Source organism: Pagrus pagrus (genome assembly GCF_965226575.1).
Source record: "Pagrus pagrus genome assembly, chromosome: 1".
Taxonomy (NCBI): Eukaryota; Metazoa; Chordata; class Actinopteri; order Spariformes; family Sparidae; genus Pagrus; species Pagrus pagrus.
Genome location: NC_140185.1, coordinates 25044175 through 25070924, shown reverse-complemented (window position 1 = coordinate 25070924; position 26750 = coordinate 25044175). Strand labels below are relative to the sequence as shown.

General features: G+C 39.9%; 1 protein-coding gene across 2 annotated transcripts in view; it reads right to left on the bottom strand.

Annotated features, from left to right (window-relative positions):
• furina (furin (paired basic amino acid cleaving enzyme) a) overlaps positions 1-26750 on the bottom strand; it is an 88053-nt gene that overhangs the window by 26398 nt on the left and 34905 nt on the right. For both annotated transcript variants that reach the window (XM_084351176.1, XM_084351177.1), the window contains exons 3-6: positions 17333-17431; positions 8942-9037; positions 5935-6063; positions 5188-5264 (exon numbers count right to left, since the gene is read on the bottom strand). In XM_084351176.1, coding sequence (XP_084207302.1) covers positions 5188-5264; positions 5935-6063; positions 8942-9037; positions 17333-17431 — 401 coding nt within the window. The remainder of the gene's footprint in view (positions 1-5187; positions 5265-5934; positions 6064-8941; positions 9038-17332; positions 17432-26750) is intronic.

Sequence of the window (26750 nt, the reverse complement as noted above, 5' to 3'; positions counted from 1 at the left end):
TAAGACTCATCCACTTAAGACTGCTTTCATTAAACACACCGGTATAATGACAAAAGATTATTGTAATTCATCTGCTGGCACCAGAGATCTCTTTAGACATAGTGAAGAGCAGAGAGAGCAGAGGTTAACGTCCAGCCGCAGTCGACACTGGCACTGTGTCTCTTATGTGTCACAATATGTCAGTAAAACAGAAACAGATGCTACACAGACAAACGTCTGGGCAATAAAAACATCTACAAAAGTAAACACACGACTGTCATCTGGACAATTTTCCCGAGAACTTTATCTCAACATTCCTGGAAGTGACTAGTGTGTTGACTTTGGGGTCATTATGTCCTCTAGGATCCGTGTTTGTGATGCAGCTGATAATCAGGAGCAGCTCAGGTGTCTGTGGTGGGATGCCGGGCATGCACGGGCTTATACCCCCACTGTTCGACTAAGCCTTCTTCCAAACCTTCCTTTGACACATTCATTACAGTCACTTACACGGTAGACTGCTTCACAGCATACAAATGCTGTTACAGAGGTAAAGCGCTTGGTTTCTGAATCTGATTATGCAATAACTTCTTGCATAATCAGGTTTTTAGGAGTGATTTTCCAGGGAGTGATAAAATGGATACAAGAAGATATCCTTTTACTGCTCCCACTCACTGTTCGGGTCAATAAGAATGTGAAGAAAAGTGCATCAACGGTCACACACTTTTGTGAAATGTTCTTGTTAAAGCAGCCTGCTCCCTGCTATTTATTTAACATAACTTACAGGAGTTTAACCAAAGGCATTTTCATTCAACTATCGATTAGCAGAACTCCTCTGTGAGTCCAGTCTACAATGTTTAGTCCAGCAAATGACGTAAAAGGTCAAATGTTATTTTATATTATAATGTCAAGACTGAACCAACCCAAGTACAAAATTACTTCCCCAAAATATGCATTATGTTGTACATTTAATGTTGTGCTCTAAACAAACTAAGATAAAATCGTGATTCGCTCCGACCTTTATTAAGACTTTATTCATCATGGAAACATTACGTGCACACATACACACACAACTTGGAGCCATTAAAACGGTTCATTAAACATACTATATTATTAAAAATGGCTCCCATGGTTAAGATCTTAATAGTTTATGGCCCAAATCCCCAAATGCAGAATTATACCGCAGTTAATTAGAAACCTTGACTCGGTGAGTTCATCTGTCAACAGGATAATCAGTCACAATGAGATGCCTGAGGGAGCCACCAGTCCTCTAACAATGAGGACAAGGCATGACTGAACGTCTGTATGAACACCATTCTACTGATCTGACGTCCCGACGAGAGCAACATCACATGAACCCAAACCTGGATGCATCCTCGGGGCCAAGGATTTAGAGAGGAGGCTAAATGAGGTAACAGCACGGTGCAGGAGATCATCACAGGAAGTGTAACCACATCCAGACATTGTCTGCAGGAAGAAAGAGCTTCCTGTCACTACAAGTACAGCATTGTTCAATCAGTTGTTAACAAGTCAGATTAATTATCAGTGCTGTATTATGTGCCTGACACACTGACTCAGACTCTCAGAGCAAGTCTTCACTCTCAACTGCTCCCACTTCTTAAGACAAACAACGATTATCCATTCTGATGCTGTGAACCTAAACATTTTCAACAACTATTGCGCAACTATCCGAACCAACTCAAGCGAGCTGTTGTGACTGAGTCAAGTACTCAGATATCACGGCAGGTTATGCAACAAGAGATGTTTGAACATTTATTAGATTTACTTGATTTTGATGCAATGACCATGCGATTATCTTAAAACAAAACAAATGCATGCGCTAACCAGATCAAGCCAGATCGGAGGTGATGGTTCCCATACTGCTTTTGTCCACAGGGTCCACCAGATCACCAAAAAAACTAAACGTCCTTGTAGCAGCTTTGAGCAAATGTAATATTTTTTTACAGAACTGCAATATCACTGTAAAGCAGCTAATAATTCATCACATGCTTCTTCACTCTGTCTTAATTAATCAAACTTGACACACTCATGTCTACACACACAACACTAATAGAGTGAATACTTCACCAGTCTAATTTAAACAAGCTTCCAGCGAACCAAAACAACTCAATGAAGCAGCAGTCAATTAGTGCGGCTGTCTGCCACATTACCAACATAATGCAAACTGTCCACTTAAAGACTTAAGTGGCACATACCTGCTAGTTTTTATCTCAACACACAGTTTCACTGTGAACATCTGCTTCTTATTTTAAACCCTTTCCCTGCCTTCACTAAGCCTTCTCAACACAATCTTGATTTAAGAAGTCACTTCTTGGAAAACAGAACATGATAATCTCTGGGAACTTTAAAAACACCTTTTGTATCTGATACAATAATCCTGCATTCTCGCTTCATACGTAATGGTGATAATAGGAGATTATGGTGAACAAAGAGCAATTTCAGTAAAGTCTTGTTCCGATTACAGCCAGAAAACCCATGGCAGATCCTACACACAGAGCCTCACTCAGGTTACAGCAGACTACAGTTGGCTGCAGGCCCGAGGCCAAAAACATGATCAGTATTCATACTCACAGCTGGCAGAACCATTATCACTCTGCAAAGCTTTAACTGTCTCACTCTGGAGACGTCCTAAAGAGACATGCTATTGTCATACAGATGTATCCAAACTGTGTCTGTGTATGTAGTGCAAAGATGGGAAAAGTGTCCACCAAAATCTGCACAGCCAAACAAGAAAATGGCACAAAAGCAGCTTGTTGGCTTGTTATATAAAGATCTGCCACTGATGCTGCAGGTTGTCTTGTGCCGCTTAAAAACACAGCAGTCCTCTAGGTGCCATATGAGTGACAAGTTCTACATTTAGCTCCTGCAGTTTGTGATGCATACCACTGCATGAGAACAATGGATAAAAGGACATGTGACCAACATGAAAAACATAAAAAACAAAAAATTATAGTCTAAGATGTGAAATGCGAGCCCAACTTTTCACCATATTCAAATTCGGCAATTGAATTCACTTTCTCTTTTTCTCTTGCATCGTCGTAATTACTTTAAAAAATAAAATAAAAAATCACTGAGGGTCTTACAGCCGTGTATAGCGCCGTTTGCTGTTCATTAGTCTCCGGGCTGCACTGAACCTCAAAAGTAAATCCGAACAACTGTTTTCACTCTGCTCATTCTTAAGTCTGCTAATGGTTCTGCCAGTTTACTAATGAGCTGGCCTTCAGGACAAAAGGTCTGGCAATGTTTATAGAGCATGGTAAAGAGGAGGGAGATGAAGAACATGTCTAGAGAGAGATTAATGTAAGGTCTGGTGAAAATTAATCAACCTGCTGTTTGCAGTTCTGTTAAATATGTCCCTTCATCCATCGCTATACATTAAATGTGTCTGAATTTAAATATGCAATCAGTCTGCATCATAATAAAAATGTTTTGCATGTTTATTGCACATGTTGAATAAAGTGATTTTGACATTAGACTGTGAGCTAGCTTTGCTCTTCATCAGGGGGCAATAAGTTGAGTAAAATGCCTGTTTAAAACAGAAAAAGCACATTTGGAAACCATCCTGATAGGAGTCAGAGGAAACTTTGAAAGGGAAACATCTAGATCACATGCCGTCTTAGATAAATATGAGGGTGAATGGTCACATTGCTCCTGAGCCATCGTTTCTGCTTCCCGTATGCTGGGAAAGAAAGGCAGCCTTATGGAGGGGAACAGAGTTGGGCTTTCTGCAGGGAACAGAGACTTACAGTCTTACACAACTTTACACGTTTTCATGCCTGCCCGCAGCTTGTTTACACATGCATCTGCACCAGCCCACTGTAAAAGTAAGAGAAACAGACATACACACACAGACACACAAATATGCTGGCTCTCAAATGGTCCTGCCACGGGGAAGACACGGAGAGCTGGGTGGCGAGAGATAAGGGCTGAGGTGAGAGAGGGTTGGAAAGAGGTGCAGCAGAAATGAAGGAAACATCAATACTAAGTGTCTTAGCTGGGCTCCGGGCCACTGTGAGCCACCGGAGGAGCTTAAGCGTGACTTGGCATAGATTGTGGATCCGTGAAGTTGCACTGGAGGGATGTTCTCCCACATTCCTCCGCAAGAAATTCCACCATTTAGGGAAAACGGTTTCGGGCACTGGCACAAAGCACTCAATTTGGCTATACTAGAAGGCAACGGCGCATTGTTTGGACTGCTTCTATGTTTATCAGAACTTTTACTGATAACTGTGTGTGCGTGAAGTTGTGCCCTAAAGTAGCAGATATTATTTTAGTTTGAAAACAATTAAACACCTTCCAGAATCAGCCTCTTACAAGTTCAACAAAGCCTTTAAGGAGTTGATAAAGCATTAGCTCAGTTACTGTATATTCAGGCTACTCTGTATCCCACAGCTACCACATTCATGGTGCCCGCTCAAGGCCCTCTGTCTGAGTTTTCATCCATCCTTCCAACTATAATCTTCTCTGCCTATCACCCGTAATCACGGTGAGCCTCGAGATACAAAAAAAGCCTCTCAGGCCAGTGGCCCACAAACAGCAGATTACGACAAATTAAAGTCAGAAGGGAGGCAAGCGACATGGATGAAATAAGATGAGCAAGGGCCCTCCAGAGCATAGAGATTTGCTCTGTTTCATTAATGCTGATGAACTTAATTCAATCAATTCTCGGCAAGACATCACTGTGGTGGTAAACAACTCCTAATGCCATCTGCGGAGGCCACTGCAATAAAGCCATTTTCTTCACACACTACCTTAATCCTGGTGTAGATTTACTCTGCTTACCCAGGCTATAGAAATGCCCTGGTGGGGCCTGTGTGATTTAGGAGGCCAAAACAAATCCACCAACTCTGAGTCGGGGCAGGATTCATATTAGGAAGTAATTGCCCATTTGTGGCGAGTAAAAAACATTAAATGGCAGAAAATTGAAATGTCTTGGATAAAACAAACCCCATAGGCTATGATGTTTAATTAGTTTTGTTCCCATAAACGGTATCCTTTGACTCAGCCATGGGCCTATTTACATGTCAGCTGTCAGCTATCAAGACAGTGAGGGAGACAAATTAATGAACAAGTGCAATTTAATCCTGACATGTCCCACACACACAGCTGGCATTGAGAAAACACAAGCGTGTGGTTCCAGCCAAAGGACAAGGAGAGGAAATTAAATTGTTATCTGTGTGAGATTTCTACCTGTTGTCATTAAGCTGCGTGTATCGAGGCTGAGGATCGGGATCGCCATCGTTCACATCGTAGCTGGCATCCGGGTCCTTAGAAAACACAGATAAGCTGTTAGAGTCAAATGCAGAAACAGCCTTTTCTGAGTTTGATTCGTTTAAATATTAAAGGGAAAGTTCACCCTATAATCAAAAATCCATATTTTTCTAATTACATGTAGTGGTATTTATCAATCTAGATTGTTTTGTGAGTGAGTGGTTGAGAGATATTGGCTGTAGAGATGTCTGCTTTCTGTTGAATGTTATGGAACTAGAAAGCACTCTATCTTATCTTGTTTGAAAAACCCAACAGAAATGTCCTGACCCTGTTACTGAAGATAATCTACAGTCTCATGTAAGAACTACTATATTTCTTCCATCCTACACCTGCCAAACATATCACCCTGCAGAAGGAAGCAATCTACTCATGGACGCAGAGCAAACATCTCTACGGTTAACATCTCCAAAACTCTGCAACGCACACCAAAACAATCTCCATTGATAACTAACACTACAGGTAAGAGGAAAAACATGTATTTTTGATTTTATGGTGAACTGTCCTTCGACAACTTATAGCACCTCAAAATCTGTCAAAAAAACTCAGATTCTTACCATCTATCATCTTTAATTCAAAATCTGCTGTATTTGTTACACTGTTAACTTCGATCAGCAGAAACACATCTCCGAAACACAGAAACACATAAACGCATTAAGGAGTACTCACGTAGTTCTGCTTCAGGTCAGGATGGTTCTTCTCTATTCCGTCATCCAGGATGGACACCACCACCCCTTTACCTGTGTAGCCCAACTGCCACGCAGCTTTGGCATTCAGGTCACGGTGGTTGCCGTTGTACTGAGGATGGAGAGAGCAAATAAGGAATCTAATTATCTGAGAGACACCTGAGTGCTGACAAGAATGTGCTTTTAACTAAATCTGGAAGGGCTTAAAAAAAGGGAATCTTTTAAGACTTTTAGGCGACTGAGCTTTTGACTGAAGCATCCGGGGAAAAAATGGTGCTGCTTATTGAATTTCAGTCATTCTTCCTTAGAGAACAGCTGAAGTTTCTCAATGAGGGGGAAGGCAGTTTTGCAAGCTTACGAGGAGTATCTCTTTTCTGAGAGCATCAGTGCCATGCTTTGCATCTAGTGCATTTATTATTAACATCGAGAAAAGCACCAGTGAACTGGATGATGGCATCCAGTAATGATTCTGTACGCTTTTTGATATGCTTTTGACATTTAACTTGACCTTTGCTCTAAAGCTGTGTCTGGCTTTCATCTAGCTCAAAGCTCCTGTTTATAAAGCAGAGCGTCATGTGCCTGATGTACCACCTGCCATTTTCTCCTCTTGGATTTCAGACCCTTGTAACTGTCGTCTCTCACACAGGAAGAGGTTTGCTCCTCAACCTTGTAACGTCATTGATACTTAAACCATCCAGAAGAAAATCAATTAAAGCTGAAAGTTGTGATGTGCAATGCTGACTCAGATTGAAAAAGGGCCATTCAGAGTGTATAATAAATCTGAGCCTGGCATGTGAAAGGTTTCATTTTGGTTATTACTCATCACGTAAGTCCTTTTCTTTCTACCTTAATGTCAGCAGTCCTTCTGCGAACTGAAAAACCACTGCGTGAGCGTGTGTATAACTTAAGATCTCTGCCCATTTATTCAATAGTCAGAAAAAAAATCTGTCTCATTATTTAGATAAATATCAGAATATATTAAATATACATTGTAGCAGCTGACCATTAGCATCTCTCCACCAAGGACAACCTGCCAGCAGACAACACCCACACACTCCTCATGCCAGCCAGGTTTACTTTTCATGAGGCTCAGATTTATTTGCAGCACATATCTATAACCAGACACTTTCCAAAATACATTACCAGATTTACTTATTATTTAACACACACAGAATGTATTTCCATAATAAGAGAGGAACAGTGTGGAGACATTTGGACGGTACATGCCCCATCCAAAAAAACAGTTACATCTTGAAACTGAATCACAATTGCAGAGACGAGCTGGAGGCAGTAAAATCGATGTCGAATGACTGAAACTACAAATGAAAGCAACACAATCTGAAGCCTTGATGCAGAGTTAAGGAGTTCAGGGAATACCAGGGAAATTTGCATTTTTTAGCATTTTAATGCATTTATTCACTCCACAGTTCAGTTGTTCAGCTAACTGTTACACATGGCTGTCAGCCATCAAACTCTTTTTTTGTGATTGTTTTGGTCATGCTCATGGCGTGGCACCAGGAATGTAAGTTAGGTGGGTCCATCAGAGTGAAATAAAACAAAATATATCTGCCATTAATTTTGGTGCACTCATTCCAGGTATCCAATGAATGAAACCTAGTAATCCTCATGTATCTAGTCTCACTAACATGACTGGCTATGATATGATGAAACATTAATGCTATATGCTAAATGGGGGTTGGCCGGTTTGTTAACGGCTAACATGTCCACATGCTCTTTTTTTTTTGCTGACATGGTGACTGTCAGATCCTTTCCACCACTAGGATGAGTTGCGCTTTGAGCTGCATATGAGAACACCAAAGGTGTTGCTCCAGTTTTCATGTCTTTTGGTGGTTAATGAGCTTTACGGCCTCATGGAGCGCCTACAGATTGTATTTTAATGTTTTCCACTGGTTCAGCACTGCTTTAAAAAGGTTAAAAAAAAGTTGAAAAACAGTAGCACCATAGTTTAAGTAATAATATTTAACACTTTCCTGTTAAAATATGAATTTGTTGTTTCTTTAAATGATATTATTGCAGTGAAAATATCTTCAGGTTTTGGAGACTAAAGGATTAATTTATTTTCTCTTGAAGAAGAAACTGAAATCAATATGTTTCTATATTGATTAATCAATATAGAAAACAATCATTGGTTGACTATAGGATAAGATAAAATGCCATTTAATTGTGCACAGAACTCTGCCTTATCCACATGTATTGCAGCTTTTACCATCAGTGAAACACTAATAAGTGTGTGTGTGAACGTATGCCAGAATCTATCACATCTCGTCACATTGATACAACCAGGCAGCAGGCTTTTATCTGCCTCATTTGTCTTTCAAGTTGCCACTAACTACTCCACCACACTGGGGAAAGAGTCTGCCTCTGTTGAAGCGCAGACATTTTGAACAACTGGTGATGCAAGTCTGTTTTGCATCACCATGAATCTTCTCCCGCCTGAAGCATCCACACAGTAATTGAAGGAAAAGAGGAGTCGAACAGAAGGTCTCGGGGGTTGTTACTGCTGCTTTTTACAGGCCAATGTATCAGTGACATTCTTCAAGTCAAACGTGAAAATCAATCAACTGAAAACAAGAGCGCTTCAAGGTGAAGCACCTCTGTCTCTTTCTCTTCTCTGTGGCTGTGCTTTATGGACTAAAGTAAACCATCAGTTTGGAAAAAGCACGCAATTCAGAATTCAAAAGAAGCTCTGTGTGTAGATCTGGTTTTGTTCAAGCAGCTGAATCCTTTAGGGTGAAGTCGCTCAGACTACTTCCTCTGCAAACAACAAACACAACAGCATTCACACAAAGACGGTATATTGGATTCATACACAGGCTTGTCTTTTGACTCAAGGGAAACACCACAGCCCCAAATTTAATTACTTGTATTGACTTTTGGACGAAACCAAGCTCAACCTGTGTGCAGTGCTAAATTATGTCCCACAGACACACACAGAAAAGCACGCACACAGCCTTCTGTCCAATACTCACCAGGTACCACTGGTCTCTGAACTTGGGATCATAAGGTTCTACGTAGACGTCTCTCTTTTTCCTCCGTTTTGACACCTGTTGCTCTGCCCAAGTCACCTAAACAGGAAGTGCACAAACAAAAAAGTACACATGAAGAAATGAGCAAAACATACAACAAGGTGACGTGACCAGTGCTTAACAAGTTTCACCCTATTACAAGACACTGTACCATCAAAAATATTTTAAAGCTGTTATTTAAAAAAGGTTCTTTTTGTATGAAACTTGCTTTTGGATTGTACCTCGGGTCGGCGTTGCCTTCCCAAAGTGTTGGTATTTGACGCTTCAGGAATGAGACTCAATTTTCCTCTTTTACAAATAGGACCTTTAAGGTAATGTTGCTTTAAATAAAGATTAAACACAACAATTCACTTTATTCATTTGCTGTCATTTGGTTACAATGCCTGAAGAAAAAAAACATGTACTTTGAACCCTAGGTGAGGATCAGGAGAGAAAAATACTCCAGCGGCAACCTGATCACATATCATATCAAAAACAGAAGAAATAATTATGTGGTGGACATGAGGGCCACCACGTCAAATGTATTAATAGAAATACTAATTCTCAGCAAGGATGGCAGCAGACCGAGTGAGATTAGAGGCACACGGGGTATCGAGGACTCCTCACTAATGAGACTCGCTGATGAACTCCAGAGCAGCCCGGGACTAATTAAAATTTCTGGGTTGGTGTGGAAAGGGATGCACCAGGCTCTGTAATGCATATGTGCACTCCTTATCATGTACACTTATAAAAACACATACACAGTTACAAATCCGCTACAAGTCGACCAGCACAACCTAGCCTGCAGCAGGCTTTAAGTGTGAGCTCCTGCAGAAAGTGTTGACAGAAGCAGAATGTATACAGTGAGAATCAGGCAGCGTCTCCCTCTGCAGAACTGTGCTCGCTGCACAGCAAAACACCGGGGTAGATGAGAACAAGGAGAAAAAAAAAAGAAAAAAAAGAAAAAAATATGTCAGAGAAGGAAGACAGAGAACTGCCTGCCGCAAGGACGGAGCACCTGATGTGAAGGACAACCAAATCACAGCCCACCTCTCTCTCTCCCTCTCCGCCTCTGCAGATCACTAGAGACACAAGAGTGAAAGAGGAAAGAAGCAATGAAGGTCACATTAGCCGCTACACTGAAGCGATGCCAATTCAACACTACCAGAATATAACGTCATAATGGAATAATTTCAGATCGAGGAGCGGAGAGGTTTGTGTGTGAGGTTCGTGTTGGTGTTGTTCCCCTGACGGGCGAGAAGCTCAATCAGTTCAAGTGAAAATCAGCACTCCTCCGAATCTCACTATGAAGATGAGGTCAGCTCTGCACAGCCTTAACAGTTTTCACACAAAAACTGGGTGACACTTAAAGCCAGAGAACCACTGCTGACAAACAGATCACGGACGTGTCTGCAAATGTTTTCAGTTAAAAGTTAAAAGACCTCGTCCAACTTTCAACAGGCTCAATGTGCCCTCTGAGCTTTGGTGAGAGGAAACAACTAGTCAGCTGTCTGTATGTGTACCCCAGTGATCATCGAAAAGGGAGATAAACAAAGCAAAGTAGCCAACCGTCCTCATGCCACAGGGAATCCTTATACTGTATACGAGCAGAATATAAATTAGGAAAATGTCTATAAAAAAAAAAGAAAGAAAACTGGCACTGTAAACTTTTTCTTTGTGCTGGCGTCGTCTGCAATTTAATAAGGCTGTCCTGAATACCATTTTTTGGGCTAAGGAGCTTCCGTAGTATTCAACAAGCGAATATTTGAAGCTTTGATCGGGGTACGCACGAAGGAGTGAGCCAGACATTTCTCCATTCTGGGCTAAGATGTATCTTTCTGTTTAATTAAAGGCAAAAAACTAAAAGGATTTGGCTATTCTATTCTATAGTATTGTTGTTGGTATTGTTATTTCTATTGAATAAAGAGACATTTTCCAAAAGGTTTGATGTGTTTTGGTTTTTTTTATCCCAAGGGGTTTGGTTAAATGAGGTCCTATCTTGTGGTATGCACTTTTTTATGACATAATCCCAGCAGTTTTGAAGTTTGCCTACATTTAGCTAAATAAATAAATAAATAAATAAATATACGAATCCCAAAATTGAAAATGGAACACCGACCCAACAAATGAATATCCAAATAGCCAAATATCCGTGTCCAACTCTACATTTTAGTCTCGTATTCTCTTGCAGACAACAAGAAGATAAATCAATGTGGTAACATCATGTTGCATAAAAGGGAAACTAATAAGAAATATTTACAGTGCAGGCACTAAAGTCTCATAACAGATTCAAGCCAAATCATATCAAAGCTAAACTAAATGTCATCATATCGACTGCTACAACTAAACTCTACTGAAACAATGTGTGTGTCTTATCCATATATAGCACTTTTAGAAGAGATGCCTAACCTTTTCCTACGTGACATGATTCAACATCTAATTAGTTTGAGGCAGTTTTAGAGACATAAAGGCAATAGTTAATGTGCTTCTCTCAGTCTGGCTTTAATATTGGCTTTCTGTTTTAAAGAACAGGTCTCCACAAACCTCTACAGTCTGGGTGACAAAGCCTCAGTTGTATGCAGGGACCAAATTTAACTCGTACTTTGCATATTTACCTCGTATTTTCTCGTCTCAGCTTTAAAATACTTTTGCTTAGCACTTTGCATACTGTTTTTCTCTGATGGTGTCAACCTCAAAAAAAAAAAGTTCATCACGCCTTTAAAACTTCCCTTTCTGTTGTGAGAGTTTTAATACTTTTCAGTCAGACTATTTTTATTAAAGTATTTTTCAAGGTTGGAGGCTTTTCTGATAAAAGATTAAATACATCCTCATCTTTTACTGTACATACTTCCCATTTTTTCTTAAAAATGCCAAGATTGACTATACTGCTAAAACTTATCTTTACTGAAACAATAAATATGTATCTAATGCATATTTTTAGAAGGAGAGATTGTGAACCCATTCCTGTGCGACATTATTCAATACCTCATTAGTTTGAGCCGGCCTCAGAGACAGAAAGGCAGCAGTTCACATCTCTCTATCAGGCTTTAATATTGGCTTTCCGTTTGAAAGAAAATGGCAGCACTATTGACTATAGTCTATAGTCTGGGTGACAAAGGCTCAGTTGTGTGCAGGGACCAAATTCAACTTCCATGGGATTTTCAGTTAGATACAAACAAGCTATTTTCTCTTGCGTCATGAGGCGGTGTATGTGATTTCCCCTCTTCCGTTTCCTCCCCTGCTTTTCAATCACACATTAAATCCTGTGTGAAACCACTCATTTTCACACATACGTAGGATCGCTCTCTTTCACGGAAAATTGACATGCTGACTCAAATATATTTGGTAAAAAGATTCTCAATGTTTGCACAATATTTGTTCTCTGACGCAACATGGGAAGTTATGTAAATGATAATGGTAAGTTTCCTGTACTGTACAGCTTGTATATCTTGCATTGCATTAAATATGCTCCCTTAAACTATCTCTTTTTAATTTCCTTGGTTTTCCCTTGTTTTGCACACTACCCACAAAACCATCACATATAAGAACTTCTAACCCTTTTACACGCCTTTACTGAAAACATGAGCTTTTATTTACACTTGAGCTCTGTGGGAAATGTTGCCAAAATGATATAGGGTTTGACTAGACAGACTGGTACAATAACTCTTACAGAAAACATTAGGGCACCTTATGCAGTCATGGGTGTGTTCACTTGATCCTCAAAAAGTAAATCTTTTGTCTTGCCCATTAAGGTCGAAACATAGGGTCAGATTTTAATACACTACTCAAAACAATGTAGTAACATGACCACTCAATTAAAGCTCAAATACCTCTGGCAAACATGCACATTAGATTGAGTACAGCAGCAGTTTCCGCTCCTTTTAGCTGCAGACACCTCAGTTATTTTCCTCCCTCTAATCTGTGCAGCCAATCATCTAAATGTTACTCACAGTTCTCTGTAAAGTCTATCAAATACCAGCAAATAAGTGTTTCTCCTACTTCCTAGGAAATGATGGCTCACTATTTGTGGCTTTGGGTGTGTTCACAAACTATCAAGACAACAGGGATTCTCAATCAGTCATCACTGTGACAAATAACTTCCTGAAAGATGTTTACTCGAACAGTAATTATCTTAACTTTAGTACTTCACTGCTCCATTTGTGGGAAGAAAGTCACAATTTCAGCACAAACTAATTGAAATTAATTATAAGGCAAGCTGATCAGTTTTATATGGAGTTACAGGAATATTTCTCCCTTATAGCACCTTACATATCTTACCAATCATTTCTAATACAGAAAGCCAGTGATTATTTTGTAAAATAAACGTTTATTTGAATATTAAACTGAACTTGAGATCAAAGTCCTTATATCCAGCAAAAACCTTTCTTTCCTCATCCTTATTCACAGTAAACAGGAACAAGAAACAATGGGAGTCAAACTTTTGAGCTCAAAACTCATAATTCATCTTGAAAAGTTTTCCTACTTTTTGGCAGGAGTTAAACAACAAACATTTCCATTTTCTGTTTTGCAATTTTCATGTGAGGAGTCTTTTGAAAATTCTTTAATAGTCTGTGACAGAGCACAGAGCCCTGAAGTTGACAAACAGCATTTTCATTATAAATGAGTTTTGAAAATGGGAAAATGGTGTCTGTCTATCTCACGCATCCAGACCGATCCAATGCAGAACTACTGCTGACAACCAGACTGCTTTGGCTCATGTTTAGGTGGAGAGTCTTGTATCTGTCCAACGAATAGATTCCCCACTCAGCTCATTTCGCCCACCCACTGCTTTGTCTTTCTTCATTATACAAACATAGCATCCTACCTCTGAGGCCAACTGGAAACCTCACGGAAAGCATCGTTACATAAAGGAACACAATACAAAGCAGCTACATCGTTTATATTTATGCTAAATCTTTTTTGTGTTATTGCTTCTATGATGATACTTTATACTTAAATTCAATGTATTTGAGCTACTTATTGCTTTGCTATGTCTGTCCTATTAATTCTCTACTTTTTACCTAACCAAACAGAAACACTAAAGCAAAGTGCCTGCAACATAAGTGTAACAACGGAATAAGACGGGACAGTAGTAGGCGTGGAGGGAGCGGATAGACCCAAAGCTTTAAATCTTCAATAGACCCTATTAACAGGGCTCTGTTAGCCAGTCTATGAGATCTGGCTGAGGTCCAGGTGCTTTTGTCAGTAATTAGACACTCTTCAAAGACGGTTTACTGAGCCTTTTGTTCAGGCTTCATCTCGGCCAGTTAAAAAGCTGCGGGGACAGTCTCTGTAGGATTTCAAAATTCCTCCTATTAAGGCTATTTCTGCAATGTTTTCCCCTTTCATAACAACTGTGCAGCTGATGCAAATGGGAATCACATGTGCAATGATCTGCTGCCTTATACAAGCTTTGATCAGACTATTAATTATAGCACAGTTTCAAAATTGTGTTGGTGTTTACATATGAGAGAGTTTGGGAATAAAAACCCAAGGGGGATTTAGTTAAAATTGCAAGCTATTGCAGCATTTCCAAAGCTTGACCTCGTAAAACAAACAAACAAACCAAAATCTTGCATCCAGTAGGTACCAACAAGCTGATTTGACCCCTCCTGAGCGGTTTCCACTTTCTCTGAGGTGCTGTGGGAAAAAAGGAATTCAACAACAGGAAATGGAGCCGCAGTGTTAAAGGAAATCCCAAAGAGGGAGGTGCACCGTTTCTAACATGTACGCAAACAAACCCAGCAGAAGCTGTTCTCTTCCCAGTATGCACCTGTACTGTGTAGCCGCACAGCATGGCAGCATGGCCAGTGACAGGTTTTACTGAAAGCAGCATATATTATGCTCCTGCAGTTACCCTTTATATGGAGAATTATATAAATCATGATAGTTGTCCTTGAAATCCTCTATTTACTGAAATGACTGTAAACAATGTAGATGTAAACATGTTATTATAAATCCCAGAGAAAGCAGAAGGAGGAAGAAAAATGGAGGGAAAACATTTTCTCACAATTCTCATGTGCTGGTGGGTTTCAGAAGGAGAAAATATAACACAAGACTGAACTTAGATCAGGGAGGAAACTAGAATTACCACCTCATGTTTGTATGCTTGTATGCTATATTTGAAGCTAGTGCGCATTCAAATTCATTGTTCATTTTACCCTATTGTGCTCTGGGTATGTCAGCGCCCGACTACACTCTGGCTGACAACTCTGTTAAAACACTTAAAATGTGCACAATGAACTTTGGAGGAACACAAATAAATACGTAGCAGCAGCCAGAAGTTCCAATTAATCTTCACATTGACAGATAGTGTCAGATGCAGGAAAGGCCACGCCAGTTTTTTTTTAAAAAGTGACTGTTTTGTCTTTGTTACTATGACATCTAACAGGTATACAGCTGCTCTGAAGTGATGCCTTCAACTGTAAACTTTTTATTTTACTGCGGAGGAAGAGAGGCTGTCTGAACTGAGTGCAAACCCTCCTGTCATAACAACAACAGATTAACAATTCCCTTGTCCATATCATAGAGAACAATAAGGGACACAAAATGTTATGGGAAACCATAAAGTAAAGCTGTTTTATGGAAACAGTGACACAGTTATAGGAAGAGCAGAAATTCATTTGATGTTCATAATACACACGTTCACTTCTGTTATTGAATGTAGTTCTTTAGAGCTGCAACAATTAATCCGTTAATCAATTAGTCAATGAAATTAAAATAACAGCTCGTGAGGCAGAGCAGGTCGCCCACTAATTGGGTTGGCGGTTCGATCCTCAGATAGGCCACCACCTTGCATGATAGCTCACTGCCAAAGGTGTGTGTAAATGGGTAAAATTAAAAAGTCTGAGGCAATATATGATGACACTCAAAAACGACTGATAAAATAAACGTCTAGTCGTATTTTGGCATTTTAATGCAGAAATGTTCCAAATTATATCTTTAATCACTTTCCAGTTTTTGGACTGTTGGACTGAACATAAGACATTAGATATGCACGCTTTTGGCTGTAGGGAATTATGATAAGCATTTCTGTTCAGTTTTCTGATGTTAGAAGACAAAGTATTTTCACTTTTAACATGGTGCATTTTACTTTGCTCATCTCAGCTTTAAAATACTTTTACTTACATGCTGTTTTACTTTGATGCTGTCAGTTAGTTACAGTCACAATTTCAGTAGTTAGGAAGCCTCAAAAACTAAGTTTACATGCCTTTCAAACTACCTCAAGTTTTTATATTCTATTCAGTCTGTCATTTTTTTATAAAACTATTTTAAAGGTTGGAGGCCCATCTGATTGAAGGCTCTTTAAAAAGCACTCATACATGCACTTTCTCAGCTACACACTCTTTTATTCCCACAGCTATGAATGTTAATTTCACACTCTTCCCTTCGTCCTTCCAGATTGGGTAGGACACATACTCATTTTCAAACTAACCTCAAACTCTCCTACAAAACTGTGAGAAAAAACACAAAGTGAAATTTTAATTTGGATCAGAAAAAGAGGAGAAACCGGCTTCACCAATAGAGGAGTGTCCATATCATGCGGCATCTCAGGTGAAAGGAAAACAGGCAGTGTGAATACTTGTCTGACACAGCCATTATAAAAAAAAAAGGTAAGATATGAGGGATGAGGGTTTGGCTCTTTGCCCTCTTAGCTTACTATTCCTCTTACTTCTTAATCTGTAAAACATTTTGAATTGCCTTGTGTCTGAATGATGCTATATAAACAAACTTGCCTTGCCGTGGTTTCTACTGTGCTTCTCTTCCTGTACTACACATAATAACAGCCCATTTAGTGGACTGACTGACCAACTAAATAATCAATAATCAGTGTATGTGAAGTGAAATGACTTTGAAATGATGAATCAATCCTATGTAATCATGTAAAATCAAGTTAATAAATGGCTATAATATTAAACATTAACATCATACGTTAAAAAAAAGATGTTCAGTTGGTTTAAAGGATCACATGTGGACACAGGTAAATGTAGAGTTTCCAATAATGAAAAAAATAAAGTAATTTATGCAGAAAACCCTTTTCAAAGCCCTATTAACTCCAAATACTGTATTTTATTGCATTTTTATTGTGACAATGATGCGATGAACATTTAGATTTACCAAATAACAGCAAGTGATGAACTATATCTAAATAGTGTTTTCAAGCTTTCAACAGTTTTATTGGGTCAACTGCTGCTAATTAGCACTCTGAATACCTGATCGATGACAAATACAGCAACACACCTCAAACACATACACCTCACACACACACACACACACACCAAAATATCAATAAACCTCCTCCACATTCATGAACACACAGTACATCAACTGTGGCCCCTGAAAAAAACCTCTTACCTTTGGATCTTTATCTAGGCGGACTTGTGTCCCCCTGTGATCTGACAGCGATCTCTTCACCACCGTACGATGCCGGAAGTGATAATAATCACCAAATACCTGAAAAGACAAAGAGATATGATCAGGTATCACACAAAAGCCATTTAATTCTCTCTCTCTCTGTGTAATCGGATAATACTTCCACCTGTGATAAAGGGTTCAATGAAGTATGAAATTACTCCCTTCATGCTGCTTATAAATAAATAATTATTTTGTCTACCATTAACCCCCGATGTGGTTTACAGTACAATACAACACAACACAAAACTGTGTGAATTGTTAATTGTACTCAGTGTGGATACTGAGATCACGCTGCATTAAAAACGGACACCCATCACATCCAGGCTACCTGAAATGACCTGACAGAAACATGTATTCAGACAACTGACCTTCACACTGCCTGGGTCAAAACATGTAATAAATAAATACACAAGGCAAATGCATTGTTGATGAATTTACTTCATTGAGACCACAGCAGTGTTAGCCACAGTCCTACCTCTGCACCGAATGACCAAAAGCAGCTTCAAAGATTGCATCATTTTATTTGGCTCTAGTTACAGAGAGCCCCGTGTGAAACTGTTGATCAATGGATTGCCCTTTTCGCGCTGCCATACATCCTCTCAGGTGATATGAGTTTAACAAATCCTTCCCCATCATTGTGACTGCAAATCAGAGTCCCTGCCAAGTTGGCCTAATGGGCTGCATTAGCCGACAAAAGGTATGCTCACAGTTAGAGAAGCCCAATTCCATTTTCATTCACAACAATCCTCTCCAACTCCTGGCGCTACACCATCGACTAACATAACTCTTTTTAATTTTCACTGGAAAAACTATTAAATCACGATGATGTGACATTTAATGGGGTCTCTACCAAACACAGGTTTTCTTACATCTGGGGAACAAGGTTCGTAGGCCAGGACATCTTTTCCTTGAAAAATTGTTTCCTCTTATGATTTGGGTATTGCACTTGGCCATACTGCGATTTCAATGACATTTCAAAAAATTGCACAACCCTAGTCAGAGCAAAAAATGGTCCGAATCAAAGCAGAGCAGTTTCAGAGGAAAGATAACTTGATGGTGTGAATCTACACAAGTACTTAAACAATACACTAATCAACAGATTGAAAGAGCTTACAATTTGATACTCAATTCATAACTTTAATCAAGTAACACTATCAGTTGCTGATCACAGTCTCTCAGATGGGTGGATCATGGGTATTTATAGGTTGAATTTAAAATGTTAGTTGCATAAGTTAAACTGTGTTAAGCAGCCATCATCTTCAAATGTCTATGAAGGTACTCAGGTGGTGTTAACAGCTCCAAATGCTCTGAAATTTTAATTAATGATTTCAGTCTATGCAGCACATCAGTAACATTGTCTGTACTGGGACTATTTTAAAAATTGCATCATCCCTATTTAATAAAATTCAAATAAAATAAACTAAAGAGAAAATTAGGAAATGCTATTAGCCTTAGAGTCGTAAACAAATTAACCACAGCATACAGATTTCAGATGTGCACATAATTATGGGCAGTATAAACATACAGTATATGAAGACCAAAAAAAAGGAGAAAAAATACACAAATTTATCAACAGAATGTTTTTTGTCCCAGCAAAGGTTCATGTAGAGCTAAGCTACCGCAGTGTGCACTGCAACTTTCCTCACTCTAAAAGAGTCACGGTTCAGTCCACCAACCTCCTCTGCTCCCATTTAATCACCGTAAACAGGCCGATTCCAGCCGGGCTTACACAAAAAGCCCCGGCACACAAAGCCAGTGGACAATAGGGAAGCAATAACCAAGAGGGAAGACACACATTACAGTGATACTCAGCTCAGAGGTGGAAACACAACCACACGTCTGTGCGTGAGTGTGTGTATGTGTAGAGCCATTAAAGGACAATGAGAAAATGCAGGACATAAAGGGGGATAAAAAAACTGACATCCAAAAGGCATTAGCTGAGCCGCTGGTCTCTTCCCTAAAGAAGAGCAGGTAGTGGGTCCATTGTGTTAGCCCAGATAAGAGTCTGGGAGGTGGGACACTGATCAAAGACATGGGTGGAGAGTGGCAGGATCCATTAAGTGACTCTAAATAACACTATCACAGATGAAAAGTTATACTTCTAAACAAAGCCCTGATGGTTGATCCATCCATTCAGCCAGTGTTTTCAGTGGGTAACTTATCACAGTTAAAGCAAAAAGAAGCTATTTGTGATGCATCTCACATTTCTGGGCCCATTTTGTTGATGTGCGTTACATGGTGTTTTCTATTAGACATGATGTCCCAGAGACAGCATAATGTCAGTATCCAGGGAAGCGATAAAGCAGCTTGATTGATTTGTTTTAACAAAGTGAAATAAACATCAGGTATGGTGTCAGGAAATTGAAATAAAAGAGTAAGGACTTTTCAAAACACATCCTTTCTGTGATGAGTTAGATTATGCAAAATCACTGCAGAAGACAGAGACCTCATTATGTCCAAGAGCAGTAGCATCAACATATTGTAAAGCAGCCACACCACATGCTGGGCTTTTCTTTAACAGTGCCACTTTTACTTTTTGTCAACTGGTCAACCCTTCTCTCTTTTAATTGCATCTTCGCTTCTAAGTTCAGCCATCTGATGAGCTCACAACCATCTGGAGGTTGTCAGCAGTAATGCTGGGTAATGTAGGAAATCACCATCTTAAAATGATTGGAAAATAACTGCATATTACATATTGATGATGTACAGCAACATCAGTTCTCAAGGGTTCTCATTTATTTGGAACTTGTCAAACAGTACACGATTACTTCCTAAAACTTAGAGGCAGACTAATTTCCACACGTCTTCATCAAGAAAAAAGGTTTTGAGCAAAGTTTGCGTGGACAAGCACAAGTAATCTGTCGAGACAGAGCAAACTCGGACTGGACATAGATTTGTTACAAGACTCTTGTACAAAAACGGTTATGTTGTCTCCTTCCTTTTTTCTCTTGGACATCGCTTTGACCAACATTTGTTGAAGACTATTTTTTTTTTTTTTCCCCCAGCTGAGCCCTTATGTCCCCACCACTTTCCAACACAAAGTGGCATTCTTGAGCAAACCCATCCCTATTCTTGTTCAGCAGGTCCCAAACTACCTCTATGACAAAGTTTTTTACAGCAGCATTTTTTAAAAATTAAATACTAAAGTCATAAAAAATGTTCTTGGTCAGTGGATGTTTTCATCCATCAGTCCCATTGGCCGGTGAGCCCCTCCGCATAACAAATCAGAATGAAACCCCTGCTTGTACATATGCATGAACGTATATACAGGGACACAGGTCATCTCACATTAAAAACAGCTCAACTGTTTCAAACATATGCGTACACCCACACACTCACTTGACTTAACAGATATAGGTCCATTCCAGTCCAGCTAAATGTCTTTCCTGCCACTCAATAATCATCTGGCAATCAGCAACAACACTTTAGAGTTTGTATTCAACCATTTAATCTCTGGACCATGTTGTTTCTATGGGGCACTTTAACTGCTTTCCACTTGGAAAAAAGGTCCATTTGCGACAAAGACATTTAGATGGAAAAATTATGTGGAAAAAGGACAGATCCGGACTTTGAGTGACCATTACTGATGTGATAAGCCGGGCACTGATAGAGCACAACAGGCTTAACTGGTGCACTCCAAGTGGCCTATTACCAAAGTGAGGCATTAATCCATCAACCTCATTAAAATGCACGGTGACAGACAGTGGAAAATTACTGTCTGCTGGTTTGTTTGCATGTTTGCTCCCTTCCCGCCTGCCAAATTTACCTTGTGGGAAAGCACTTATCAAAAAGGTCTGGTGTCTCATCTCCTGTGACTGTTGACACAATTATGTTTTACAAAGAGCCAAACAATGTCTGGAGACAAAGTGGGAAATAGGTTTGAGGGCTGCAGTAACACGATACGAAACTGTTTTCCATGTGGAGCCGTGAATGTCAAAAACAAAGCCTGTGGATTTTGGTAATTCTGCATGAGGTGAGGCTGTTATTGCAGTTTCACTACGGACACATCAATCATGAATCATTTCCTCTCAGTTTTGACGTTTAGTTGCATTTGATTTAGGGGCATCGGGACACAGAGCATTACCATATTTTGTCTGTGCATCAGCGGGTTCAGATAAATTGGGAAAATGAGACTTGGGCCTAAAATAGTCCAGTAACTTGTTTATATAATGAGCCTGGAGTCTAATTACTCAGTGTTGTGAATGGGTAGGACGGGGGCACGGAGCGCCACAGTGGCAGCTGGACATAACCAACAGTGTCTTTTAAAGCAGGACAGAGCCGACGGAGCTGCCCCCACACACCTGAAAATGGGTTTGCACAGCTGGTCTGCCTTTCTGCCAAACTACACTTTAGTCATTACATGCTCTCTACTCATTGTTCCCCCCCTTTCATTATTTGTCCTGAAGCAGTCATTATAGCTCTCCTTGCTCATTAACCTTTAGTTTTATTTGGCATATTTGTTATGCATGTGCTTGATAAGAACCATAAGCTAAATCAACAGTTTTGGTAGCCTTTGCACTGCAGAAATGTACACAGAAATGAAGGTGAAGTGCTGGCGAGTACTGCAGAAAATGTTTCAGAATGAATCAGGAATAAACTATTAAATTTATAAAGCCTTATAAGGAAAAGTCCAGCTTCCTTATTTATCAACACACACCGTCCGTTCTCAACAAGCTGACGGCCACATTCCTTGAGTGTGTTTATACAGTAAATACAGATTATGATTCTTGGCACAGTCCACCATTTACCTCCATTGTTCTGAAGAAGTCAGATTAGTTCATTTAATGGTGTTGACAAAAACAAGTGGATTAAATGGGATGGTGAAATACGAGGCATTTGGGTTGGGAAGTACCCCACAGGCTTCAATATCTGCAGGGTGGAGGGGAAGCAAGAAGTTGACATTGTGATTAGAACGACCATTCAGGGCCTCAGTTCAAGCCTCAATAACATACAGTACAATTTTATCGCTGCCTGAGGGTTTCAGTGCACATAAGCCACGATTTTCTCTTCTGGGGATCATGTGATTATCATGGCTCTATCACAAGACATTTTAAATCTGTAGGATTTTTTACCTTCTTAATAACCAATACCTCAGTTCGGGTCCTTCCTGACAATATTATCTCCTTCAGTCCAAACCCTTGTTCGATCTTCTTGATGTGCTAAGATAATAACATGTGTCCACTTAAATCAGATTACTAAGTGTTTTTGTGCTCAGCTGTTTGCAGATGATTAGCTTTCACAATTCTGCAACCTTGCTATCAGTCACCCGGTCATAATTTCTGTGCAATCATGGCTCCCCAATCAAATAACCTTCCCCCTCGGGTTGAGACTGTAGAAAGACTGCAAAACCCTTTCTCCCCCCTTCAGTTCTACCTTGCCCTGTTCATCTCTTGAATGAATAGGGACTCCAGAGTAGTTTTTAAACTCTCACTGTGTTCACTTTCAACTACACTTAATTGACCCAAATTCAAGGTGCATCCTTTGATAGAGGCTCTGCTTTTGTTGCCACTGTACTCAGACTCTGAGTAACCTTCCCATGATTTGCTGCCTTATTATGTGTCTGTCCATAGATACTGTATATTGTGAGCTCGATGCTGTGGAGTGCATCAATAGTTTTACTATATTTCCCAATCACATAGGGTAGGGTTAGTATTTTCTAAGTCATATACTCCCCTACCAAAAAACGCATAAAAATGACGAGGTGTCTCGATACTGGAGCTGCAACGATTAGTCAATTAATCTAAACGTTGCCAACTATTAAATTAATCAATCATTTTGGTCATCGATTAATTGTTTTTAAGAAAATATGTCCAGAAGTCCTGATTTCAGCTTCTAAATGTAAACATTTTGTTGTTTCAGTGTTTCTTTAGTTCTATATAACAGTAATCTTTGGGTTGCGGATAAAACAAGACATTTTTGGACCTTGGGCTTTGACACACGGGGATGACCAGGCTTACCCGTACACACAGAGGTCAATTTGCCTCTGTTGCGGCTCTGTTACTGCCTCCACTGGTGGATCAGAGGGGGAGCAAAACTGTACCCCCCATTTCGCCTCTGTAACCTTCATACAGAAGGCGAGGCAGAAAAACGGTGCAAGATTCCCGCCTTGGAAAAGCCAGGTGATGTGAGGTGGGGTGAGGGACACGGTTCTGCTAACTATCTGTCGTATTTGATCAAATGTTGTTAATTGTTGGTAAAAGGGTGCTTGCATAATTTCAGGGAAACATGATGTTTACTTGTTGGCAACACTGGTGAGGCTTCAATGTTGACAGACGTTCCTACTGCGATGTGATGCAACGCTGGCAAACCCCATGACATTTTTACTACTTATTAACTTGTAGATACAGAGTAAATGTCAAAGTTGTACCAAGATAAATATTAAATAGACTCATGTAATCAAATAAAACACTGACTCTTGCTGCTGATCTTTATGGCGAACCTCTGAGGTCACAATGTTACATTAATAAATACTACATGGCCAAGAGATAGCCATTATTTCTTCCCCTTATTTAATTACTAATAAAAATAAACAAACATTAACTTATTGTATGCGCCATCCTCCTTGGGTCTCTGCATTTGCACAACATCTTGTCCACTGCAGCACACCTCAATTTTATGGAGTGGATGAGCATATAAAATAAGTTTACAGCGTCATGGCAGACCTGCTGCAGGGCTGTAAGCTCACGGGTCGATGAGAGCTGTCCTCAGATGACTAACTCTTCACAGCGAGGTCCTTATGGTGCTGCAAGGGTAAAGTCACATAAGACTGCATACATACATAGCTGCATAGGCTTTACAACACCACAGCCCCAGTTGTACATTTCATACGGGCTATAACAATAAATTATAGAAAAGTCAATACATTTGAGAAGTGCCCACGCAATCTGATCTATTGTTTCACACAGACAACAGGGCCCTGACCCGATTACACAGGTCATGGATATTCAGTAATGTTTATGGATAGCTCCCCTTTGGCTACTTATTGTCCAATGTTTTATTTCCTACATATTTGTCTTTGACTCAAGAAAAAACATATTGATGTGGTAAAATGAAAGACTAGCCATGATCCTCAGGCCTATGATTGAATTCTCTCATTCCTCTACCAGACCAGAACTGTGTGAGATGTGAACTTTAGCCTCAGGTGGGTCAGACAGCATCTCAAAGAATTGGTCCATCCTGAGCAGAGCTAAATCAGCAGGTGCTGCAGTGAAAGGGTTTCTGACCGAGTCTGTCTGACCTCAGTCCGAGAGGTATTTTTCAGAATAACCTCTCAGAGCAGAGACATGCTACTTTAGACAAGAGGCAACTGTGACCAGCGGGGAACTCTTCAGCGTGTCAATATAACATCAGTTTACTCCCCTCAATCTCTTGCACAGCTCAGAGAAAAAAGTCTGGTACGTTAAAGCTCATGTCAGGTGTTTCTCTGCATGGGTCAGATTTGAATCATTTTCAGAAACTCTGTCTCAACACAAGAAACAGCTAGAAAGGTCTTCATAGTCTTGATCTTAGTGTTATTCACATTGAGACTAATGCACTTGAATTGTTTTTAATGAGCCAAGGCCAATAAATCGCCTAAAATATAATTTATGTGCCTTCAGTGTCCCCTTAAGAAAGAAAGACAGCCATCACTTATTTGCTTCATCAAAAAATAATCGACACCATATCCATCCCACAAGGAAGAATCAATTCCTCAGGTATCATATTCAATCTGGCGGAGGTCTAATGAGTCAGGTGACTTTGAAAAGGGAATTTACCTTAACTGTAACTGATGCAGCTTTCAAAGAATTAGTCTGAAGGTCTTGATAGTCATCATTTTTCATCTGACAAAGGAGGACCTTTTCCTCAAGCGCTTCCTGAATCTAAAGGTCAGACACTGATGGTTTTGATGTACAACAGGCAACAATTTTCGCTGGAAACAGAAAAGGTAAGGTTAAGTTTTTCTTCACCCCATGGTTGTGCTACAGCTGGCCTTTCTTTGAGTGCTACTTTATTTAAATCTGATGGCACTGGTGGAACTGCAACATTGGTCATCACTCTCCAAGTAACATTTTGCTTTCATTAATATTTCAAACTCTGCTTAATTCATCTTTCTTTAATTACCTCCCAGGCTGCTGCAGTGCTTCTGCACACTTTGATAAACAACACCGCTAAATCAATACAGTACTCTTCAGAAACTAAGTCTTAAGGCATAACCTGTTCAGAGAATAACAGAAAATCTAATTCATGTGGTCCTCAAAAGGGAGTTGATGCAACATCCCAGCTAACCTGGACCTTCACCCAACAGAGCCACGGAGGATGTCATATCCAGTGCCCTACACTCAGTATTCAAAGACCTACATCAGGCGGCTGATTGTTGCAAACTGACTAGAAAACTTCACACTCTGGGCTTGAGCACCACACTCAATAGGATATTGGACTTCCCTACAAACAGACCCTGGACAGTTAAGCTTGGCAGTCACACCTCCTCTACCTTAGTGTTCAACACTGCATATCCCGTTACTACAGAGGACACTACCATCAACAGCCACAGTTCAAATAACAATGATTGTTCATAGGAGGGAGAAAAACGCCTTTTATTTTAAGTTGTCAACTTTTCATATTTTTACACATTTCCTTCAATCTGTTTTTCTCAAGTTCAGAAAAAGAGTGCATATAAATATCTGTTAACTCTGGAGTATGAGCACTTACATCACATCTCACCGTTCATAGACTACAAAGACCCTGAATCCCCACTTATGCAATGACACCGTTCGCTGAGCCCTACTTTATGAGAAATTCCTGCGTCTTTACAGAGCTAAAAGCAGCTGGTATATTTATCTATTATTTAGCAATTGATATTTTAGGATGTTATTCATGAAGGGACACTGAATTTCCTTACTTGTGGACTTTCAAAGACAATCCATCATTAACAAGTGTAAAATGAAAAGGAATTGGACCAACAGTCTGCTGTGTGATCGGTCTCACAGAACATCCAACGTGATGAATCTCTAATCACAGAGAGATTGATCAGTGATTCTGTTGGTGGCAGAAACAACTTTACATGTTCAGTATGTTGGAAAAGAAAGTTGCCCCTATTAGAGTCATATTAACAGTTCAGAGATAATCTCTCCAAACACATCGTCAACACTCATGCAGCTGCCTTGATGAGCTCATCCTCATTAGTGGAGGAATTCAACTGTATCCATCGCTAGTTACCCAGTCGGTGCGTGTGTGTGTGTGTGGGTGTGTGTGTGTGTGTGTGTGTGTGAGACAGAGAGAGTGTGTTTGAATGAGATGGAAGAAATTGAAGAGGGACAGGGAGGAAGCAGGATTTTATCACGAGGGAGGCAGTTCTATCCCAGGAGAGCAAACGGTATGA